At 42.6% G+C, this 9,944-nt stretch overlaps 1 protein-coding gene across 1 annotated transcript; it reads left to right on the top strand.

The window, feature by feature from the left end:
- The first annotated feature begins 3,020 nt into the window (after positions 1 to 3,020).
- On the top strand, positions 3,021 to 4,525 carry vnc (GNAT family N-acetyltransferase vnc). The gene has a single exon (XM_037423363.2). It carries the CDS (start codon positions 3,176 to 3,178, stop codon positions 3,740 to 3,742), a length of 567 nt encoding a protein of 188 aa, XP_037279260.1. The 5' UTR covers positions 3,021 to 3,175; the 3' UTR covers positions 3,743 to 4,525.
- The last annotated feature ends 5,419 nt before the right edge of the window (positions 4,526 to 9,944 follow it).

Below are 9,944 nucleotides of genomic sequence, written 5' to 3'. Positions count from 1 at the left end.
ACTGTCCTCTCTTTGTCATTTGTGCCATGGGTGCAGGTGAGGTGAGAGGCACATGACCACCATCTTGAGGCATTTTTCTTTTTGCCCTTTCAAATATCATATACACAGTTGCAGCCCGATGGAGGGTATTCTGTGATAACTTGGCTGGCATATATTGAACTGCTACATAGTGCAACCTTAAGGGATGAGAGACAAAATAATGCGACACACACAAGCCCTAAGATTCCAACAGAATTTTGTTTAAAAATAAACACACACACACACACACGTTATTCGAAGGTTGCAGGTTTGGTTCCAGGCCATGGCTAGTTATCTTTTCACCCACTTTTCTTTCTTTTCATTCACATTATACAATTCGGTCTAATAATGTCTCCTATACTTTCGTTGGCATTATCGTCTGTTAGATTTTATCAATATTATGTCAAAAGGTGGAAAAACGAGCTTTCATGTAAACACGTCATATATATATATATATATATATATATATATATATATATATATATATATATATATAAACACTTGTGTGTGTTTATCCGCGCAGCTTGGCATATATGTCAAAGCTTGTGCATGTTTAAGTAAAGTCTGCTGTCCCCTTTCAGGCAACGGCCACCAAATATCTCATGGGCAATAAATAGCAGAACTGACGCGATCTTACATGTATGCACAGCATGTGCGCTCATTAATTGCAATCTCTAAGTCGCTGTAGTGGTCTGGCTGACCCTGCCTTGTATTTTGACCAGAAAGCTTGGGAAAGATACATTTCTAGCCATAGAACTGCCTTAACATGCATCAATCACCACTTGGACACACTCGTTTCATGGGCCATTGTTGCACAGCCCGCGTGAATGTGAACCCTGAAACTGAAACACTTACAAATATCACACATTTTGCACATTAAAGGGACATCCGCACACCTAGCAGGTTTTTCAATAAAGTGACAACTACATAATTTTCTCTGTGTAGCTGAGTTCTCAACATATTTTCGTTTAGCTCACGGTACGTCTCCTAGACTGGGAAAATTGGTGCGTTCCTATATGTAGCACGCTTATCAAGCTAGCTAATGTCGTTACATCAGCAATTTCTGCTAACATCACGATTCCCAGAGGTTAACCATACATATGCAAATGAACAGAAAGTCCAGCTCGCTCAACAGGCTTCTGGCAAGTCAAAAAAGAATCACGAGAAAATGTTATTTTGATGTGGCTGAAGGATAGACAAATTTGTGGGAGCCTCCGATATCTCCCTGGTCAACGTCATGACCATGACCTACTACACTCCTGACCTGTTCAGATAGCGGGGTTCCTATGGGAGCGCGTGTCCCCGCTCTCGTTCAATCGCTCGCCGTAGGTGGCGCTACCTATAACCTGTTCGTCTGCTACTGTGCGGCCGACAGGAGGGCGACGGACTGATACCATGCGTCTGCTTCTGTGACAAACTGCCTATACGTGCACGAAGGACTTCAATTATGTCATTATACCCGACCGCCTGCCAGCCCTATATAGAGTGAACAGTTAATCGCCACATTTCGTTACCGGCGTAACGTTTCTAATTACCTTAAGTAAGCTTATACAGAAACGAACAAAGCTGTATGGGAAGATAGAGGTTTGAGATGAGAAATACATTTGACCAAATTCGGTCGCTAACTTCAGTGACACCCAGTGTTCAAGAGTTGTCCATCGCTAAACACACACACACACACACACACACACACACACACACACACACACACACACACACACACACACACACACACACACACACAGAGAGACAAACTGTGGAGGCAGCACGTAAATATTTCATATCATTAATTTTTTTATGGATTTCGGCGGCATTTGTTGAGGCAGCCTTCGGGAAGGGTGCTCGAACCCCTCGCAACCCACCGCTACGCATTTTTACATAATTTACAGATTTCGTATATTTACTTTTTTCTTGTGTGCTATATTTAAATTTCTTGGCACTATTTGTGGAGCCTGCCATATTAGCCGCGGTACTTTAAAAAAGCTTTCATGTTTTTTAGCTCAGTGAATTAGCATAACACACGGAAATAAAGTTTACTAAAGCACCCTGGTGCTTCTTGCTAGCTTGCAACTCGTTCTGAATTGAAACGACTCTCAAAAACACAAGACTCACCTTTTCTTCCAATTGCCTCGATCCATTCTTCCCGTATGTCTGTGGCAGGAAACTCGTGAAAACTTACTTTACTTTGTTTGCCTTGTTCCGATTTGCAATATGGCACGCAGCAATACACCATACTTACATTTGAGGTGTCAGCTCATCTAAAAAAAAAAAAACTGCACGCGGCCACTATTAGAGCTGACTACTGCAGCTATCTGCCGTCTGCAAGTTTCTGCACACGACCTACTGTGTTTCTGCGTATCTTCTGCAATTTGTGTATGCGTATCGTCTGGAACCATCGTGATTCAGTGTGAACAATGAATGCCTAACAATAGTTTTTTTATCTCGTTGGACTACGTTTTCATTCAAGAAATATTTTCATAATAAATTTTCCTTCATTTGTAGAAAAGTTCCCGTCTGCTTGCCACTGTGACCCTTTGTGTGCTTTTTTTACGGTTCTATTTCTGCTTCAAACGTCCACACGAATGCAGCCAACTCTGACGAGGAATCATATCGCTTTATTTGCCATATTTTACACATTCATACACAATTCATGCACAATAAGAACGATTTGCACTGCCACAGCGATGGCTGAAGCAGACGACAGCGAACAGGTGCTGCCTAGCGCCACGCCGCTCGTAGGTGACGGCCCTAGCGGCAGAAGGTATGAACTAGAACGTGGGCGCTGGAAGAGGTGCTCTCTGAACAGGTCAGGAGTGTAGTAGGTCATGGTCATGACCACGTGATCACAATCATGATGTCAGTTCTGTGCACCGCTGCTGCGAACTCTATGGGATGTCTTACTCCTACCCCCACGCACACGTCAGCAATAAAATTTTGCACAATACAATTTTTTGTTATAACATGCGTGTTGACGTTTTTTGAAAGAGAGTTCAACAATATTCGGTAGTCGTCACATCCGCCATTTTCCGCGTGTGGCGGCCGGTGCGGCTTAGCGCTGCCTGTTCTCATCAGAGCGTCGTTTTTCGTGCAGATTTTCGTGGTGTCCCGCGATAGCCTGTATCGCTCAAGTTTTTCGGCCGTCTACTTCGCCTTCAACATGAACATCCGTTGCGCGAAGACGGAAGACCTGATGAACATGCAGCACTGCAATTTGCTGTGTCTTCCCGAGAACTACCAGATGAAGTATTACTTCTACCACGGCCTGTCGTGGCCGCAGCTCTCGTATGTGGCAGAGGACGAGAAGGGAAAGATCGTCGGCTACGTGCTCGCCAAAATGGAAGAAGACTCGGACGAAAACGACCCCCACGGCCACATCACTTCTCTGGCTGTTAAGAGGTCGCACAGGCGCCTTGGACTGGCTCAGAAACTGATGGACCAGTCGTCCCGTGCCATGGTGGAGTGCTTCAATGCGAAGTATGTGTCCCTACATGTGCGAAAGAGCAACCGAGCGGCCCTACATCTCTACACCAACACCCTTGGGTTCATGATCAATGAAATTGAGCCGAAGTACTATGCCGACGGTGAAGATGCGTACGCGATGAAGAGAGACCTCGTGAGCTTTGCAGCTCAGAACAAGCTGAGCCCCACTGACCCAGTCAGCTTCTTCGACTCCAAGAGCTGCAAGAAGGAGCGCGACAAAGAGCCTGACAGTGAGAAGCACTAGGACTTCATCGTGCTTCTGCATATGCCAAATAAATTGTGTGGGTTCTTGTGGCGCGCCGTCAAAGAATCGGACTTGTGTGGTTACGAGATTTAGTCCTCGGGCTGTTGAAACACTTCGTTTTGTATTGATGATCAACAGGCAACGACTTCTTTCGACCACTTTAAAGATGGGGGATATCAAGTCAGTACGTTCCGAAATCAGCCCAGGTTCCAGCTTTGTTGTTCGCATTGCATCATAGATGACCTGAAGTTGCCATCTAGAGAGTGTTGAATGATGACATTATTTACAATTAGTACTTGAGCAAATTCTTCCCTTCCCTGTCAGCTAAATGGAAGTCTTTTACTAACACCAGTAAAAACGTTGCCCGTCGTGGAACACAGCTTTCACAAACCAGCTTATTATCTGGGTTTTCTGAAATCAAGTGTTCCTTGCACCCTAACAGAAAATATGTTTATCAATATCTTGTATGACACTGAAATGGATCTACCTTTCTACAATACTTAACTCTCCCTTTTCGTATACTAATAGAACATGCACATTATTTGGACTGACTCAGTTACCTCAAAACATTGGCAAGCTTTTTAAATCCCTCTGATTTTTCATTGAATGTAGGGTTTCTTCATCTTTACCAGCCAAATTCACAGAACATGTCCTGTTGAACTCTTGGTGCTAGTTTCATAGGAAGCTTCAGCGAGTTGCTTGTCACTACTCTCAATTAAGGGTTGCATGGATATCTAGGAAATGCCAAGTTTGAAATAAAAGTGCTTTGCCAAGTCATCAGAATTGCTGATAACATTTTTTTGCATATATTTTGCTCCATCCAGCTTGGCCATCCGCCAACGCATTTCCCCTCTCATCAATTTACTGTGACTGCACTTTTGACTGCTTACTCCATCTTTCGAACACCATTCCAAATATCGATTGCTTGCTTCTTCATCAGGCTTGATCAGATTTATTGAGTTCGGCACTTGCATGCTTTGTCATTTTTTAGATCATTTGAGACTTGGGAGAGTTTACCGATACTTGCTACTTTGCTTGAGGTTACCAATGCTACTTTGCTGCGTCTAAAATCAGTCAAGCTGCAACTTTGTTCATTCTCTTTATCATTATCTACAGTGAAGCATATTTGTCTGCAAGAACTATCCTGCATTCACATTTTCACCCCGATTGCATCTAGAGTGGCCTGTTTTCTAATGACCGATTTCAATGCATCTAGGTAGGTTGGCCCGTTCTCTAAAATTCACCTAGATTTCATCGCATCCTTCTTCAAGTGTCGAATGATCCTTTAGTCTCTGACCTGTAAGAGCTACCCTTCACTCAACTTGGCACTTCGGCACTGTGCCAGGGTCAGCATATTCTTAGGTCCACCTCCTATCATATTGCTTCTGCAAATTCTACAAGTTTTATGATATTCCAGCAGTCAATGTTATAGTTGCTCTAGCTGCACAGTTGCACCGGTCTACCACAACTAGTACTGTATAGAGTTTGTACTTTTCATATTGTGAATTTATCATCACACAACTATTCTATATCTCCATCATCATGTCTCCACAATGGGTCTTGAGCGTAAAGCATATTCTGATTATATCTCCCATTTGGCTTCATCATGAGGAAAACTGCCCTCTTGTAGAAGTTGTAGAATTAATCAGTGGCCCACTACGACTTTGTGGCCAGAAATCATACCTGGTAGTCCTTCCTTTCTGGAAGACCTTGGTAGCAGTGTATGTTCAGGTAATGTTGCAAAATGGATTAGGAGGAGGAAAGTAAAATATGTAGCCGAGTCTTGAGTGGTCATGTTGAAAGCTGCGAGGGAGCGTCCGCTTCGGAGTTCCGTGGCGAGGACGGGGATCGCACAACACCACCAAATATGTTACGAGAAGGAGACCGACTCAGAGGGGTAGTCACAGATGTATTTTCAGCCAGTTAAGCGAGCAGCGCCAGGCACAGAGATTAACTTGCGCCAGTCTATATGCTTTTCTTCTTCGTCCCCATGCACTGGCACAAAGCAATATGAAACTTCTGCAGCCCCAGTTTAATGGATTACTTGACACAGATTTAAACAGCTCGTTAGAGAGAGAAATATTTACTGAAAGGCAGTTAATTCATCCAGCATGTACAAATTGCTGACTTTCTACTCTGCATGAGGAAGGGGAATGGGGAGAAAAAGATAGGAGAAAAGAAGCACAAAAAATGAAGTAAAAAAAAAACAACTGGTTTTTTGGGCATAGACATGTGCTGGTAGTGTCTTTCATTGTGTAAATTTAAGTTACAACTTAATGTTGAATTCTAATGGCGGAGCTGAAGCAGCCGATAGATTTTGCGAGTGAGCACTCAATTCTAGTGTAGAGCAAAGCCTCCAAATCTACGATAGGAACACAATCCATGCTGCGGGAGCAAGGTAGAAGCAGAAGTCCTTGAGTTGCCCAGAATACCTTGCGTATAGTATTCCATTCCTCCATTTCCACTGTTGAATTCTTCGTACACGATTGTTCGCTGTCATTCTGCGGCGAATTTATGTACCCAGTGGCCATGTCATCCATCATTACTGCCAAAACACGCGACAGCGACAACATCCCCAAGCACGCGAACGTATTATGCGTCATTCACAAAGCGGTCAAACACCCCGTCCCGTGAGTACGGCACGCAGAGTACCAGTCCACTCTGCCGATTTCGGTGGAGCAACTTTTCCTATTCCTCGGATTCCTCCGGCTTTGAATCTGCTCCGACTCTTTCATTGGAACACACTTGCCCCAAAGGAGCAGGAAAACTTGCTCCAACTCCACCATTGGAATTCAACATAAGTTTGTTTATCTGGCTGATACTACTCAAATATGTAAACAGACATTTCATTGCACACTTCCATTGCACAAGACTAAAACTAAGTCACATGATAAAGTAGGATAGAAAGCATGCAATGTTCATGAAGTGCACACTAAAAAACGCGTACCGCTGCTTTGATTGAGCCACAGTCATTGCAGTATAGACTGACTGTTTGAAAGAGTATTGTGAACCATTTCAATTGGCAGTGTTTAGACAAAGCCGATGTTAGCTTCCAAATGTCGAGGTATTCTGAATGGGAGTCTTCATCCCTGATGGAGGTAGAATTGAGTACCTAAAGAAAAACTTAATGATGTGTGGAAAGGATTCAAAACCTCTTTCATCAGATTTGGTGAAGTTCGTCTATAATTTCCGTACTGAAGTAGTTTGGCTTCATCAGCTTTTCCGTAGCCCAGAATACTATGATGAGGTGGTATCCACTGAAACGTGATGTAGTGACCTTCGTAATAGCCAAGTGGTGAAAGTATGCTACATCGAATAAAACGGGCTGATGACTCATTTTCTTTCATAAGTTGAACAATGTTTGTAGAGCTGCCCTACAACAAGTAAAAATCGCCTATCAGTCACCTATCATAGAGATAGAACAAAAATGACAGACATCTCGCATTATAATAACTTCTAATAACATCCTCTATACGATTGCTGGCATCATTGCCTTTTAGTTCTCATTATTAGACATCTCTAATGCAACTTACATATATTTTTGTATGTACAGATTCACTTGCTGTTTGGACATCTGGTATGATAGCTCTTGATCAAGCATACTTTAGATGTTAAAACGTTTCGCTCTCTGCCAGACATGCATCCTCAACTAGACACGTAACAAAAAATCATTGACCAATGTGCATTACCACTTTGTTAGCATATTTCGTTGCCTGCCATGTCTGCATTCACTTTGGTACTGCTCGCCATCTGTAGAAAGGTGCTAGCAATCGCGTCTAATTCGGAGCGATTTGAAGAGCACACACCTTTAGTGCAAATACATTCTCGAGCCTACGTAGGCAAACTTTAAAAGCTGGCAACAAATAAAAATTTTCTGTACTACAGCAGTGTCGTCTAACATGTGTTACGGAATATCCTGTGACTGTATTTTAACTCTCTAACAAGCAGCAAGGAATTTATTTCCCATATGCAATACTTGTTAAAACAAAACTATAAAGTTATATGAGTGGGCGGGTTGTAGGCGAGACACAGCACGGACCAAAGTAAAAATATATTCTCAAGAAAGAATACATTTCTCCTTTTTTTTTTTTTTGAAGAATATAATTTTACATTGGTGGGCACTGTGTTTTCTGTGTCCATGTTATTCCTTAGCCAGGCGGTATTCCTACAAACTCTCCACTTCATAATATGGCACATTTAAAGCATGGACACTGCAGCACTTCCAGGACCTCTGTATTATGCACGAAGTTGAAAAGTGAAGAACAGTTCTTAAGCACTCATCTTTTTGTCTTGCTTTCTAAGCCATAGTGAGTCAGTTGAATTCTGTAGATTCAGCAGTAACGAAAACTTATTCGAGCACTTACTAGGCTGTAGGAAGAATACTGCTCACTAAAGCACTTCTCTTTTTTGTTTCAAGAAATGTTTTGTGCAAAGACGTCACATTTTTAGAGAAAGAGTTTGCAACTATGTCTTGAAGGAACATACCTGCAGACTCCTTCAATGTGTGAAAAAAAGTAGCTCTAATTTGTCAAGCATAGCCAACTTTCATATTACATGCGGTATGCAAACTCATTACGTGCTGTGCGCAAGCATATGGCTTGTTACACCGCACAATCTTTGGTTGAGTGTCCCACAACTGACAGCACAGAGCAGCTTCAACAGAGCAGCCTCTTGATAGTATAAAACCCAAAGTTAGAGTTGAGTGACCATTTTGATGCCCACAACCTTTGAGGTCTGCACTTATGGCTTGGCCATGCTGAACCATTAACTTCTTGAGCAGGCCAAGGAATACTAGTCCTTGTAACTTATGCGGTGTGGCCAGTCTCAGGTGCTGTCAAGTTGCTGGCGATAACAGCAAACACAATTCTATGGATGTTCAGAAGACCTACCCAATTAAAGTTTAAGCTTGTTAAGATGCTTCCGTATGGCCCTTAGAGTATCATACATTTTGACTAACAATTTTGCTCTGCTGAAATTGTGACTTTTACAAAGTATTAATCTGATCACTTAACATTAAAAAAGTACATATAAGAATCTTCTCAAATACGATCTATATATATTTGTTTAATGGCAGTCTATGGGATTCTGAAAAGTACACAAGCACCATCAACAAAGGCCACAACTCGCAACTTCACATAATAACCACGGAATAACCATGGCTGTTAAAATATTGATTTGTTTTGAAGCCACCATCTTTGTCTTTCTTCTACAAAGTCCACCAATAACCTCCTTGCCCATTACCTATTCACTTGCATGCTTATGACATGCCTCAGTTCGGGACCCTAAAAAAAAAGAATGTTCTACAGAGTGTACCACGGCCTTTTCTCAATAGTGTACATTTCACCGGGCTTCATCGACTCTCCTGGCCTCACTAGGGCCAATGACACCCTACTTGAAACGTAATAGTCCCTCAGACCTCCACTAATCTAGCTTATTTGAGAAAGCTTGTAGTCTAAATGTTGCAAGGTTTGGTATCCAGAGAAGTCTTTGTCTGGATCCCAAAATAGTAACCTTTGCTGCTACACAACTGCAAATGAGGCTTTGGGAGAGGCACTCCAGCCATAGTACTTACTTCAAGTTTTCTCTCTCCTCCCTCTAACCACAACCTTGCTTAGGTATTCTGCAGCTGCTAGGGGTCAAGAGCCAGGGATAACCGTGTAAGCATCATGATGGAAGTTGTGGTCACATGCTCCGCTAGGTATTAATGAAGTGGGTCGCCTTGGTCCGGCTGCACTTGAACTAATACAGTCCCAGCATCTCAAAGAAATTATTTCGCTGGTTTCATGTGCTACTCATGAAGAATGTAGTGGTCTGGATGAGGACCCAAATCCTTAGAAAACCACCACACCTGTGTGGAACGCACAGCACAATCACCCCAAAAGCTGGGCAAGCGGCCTTTTTTGAGCCTTTTTTGAGCAATCCAACTAACTGCTACAAGCACACTTGCACTGTACCTACTATAAATCACAATTTTTGTGAAGTATGGGAGCATCCACAGTGCCATTCTTTATCACTTCAAAGAAGAATGGTACCGGCTACATGGTTGCATGATGGATTAATGTGCATTTCGTTAATGCTGTGGCTGACAATGAAGAATTATGCTCTAGGCTTTTGTAATGGACTGGAGCATTCAACGACCAACCCGTTATGCATTTCGCATTTTGTGATGCCTGGTTATTCTTTTGCTAATCTAAACTGCTTT

The sequence above is a fragment of the Rhipicephalus microplus genome, chromosome 4, assembly GCF_043290135.1.
Source record: "Rhipicephalus microplus isolate Deutch F79 chromosome 4, USDA_Rmic, whole genome shotgun sequence".
Classification (NCBI taxonomy): Eukaryota; Metazoa; Arthropoda; class Arachnida; order Ixodida; family Ixodidae; genus Rhipicephalus; species Rhipicephalus microplus.
This window is presented reverse-complemented; position numbering and strand designations above follow the sequence as displayed.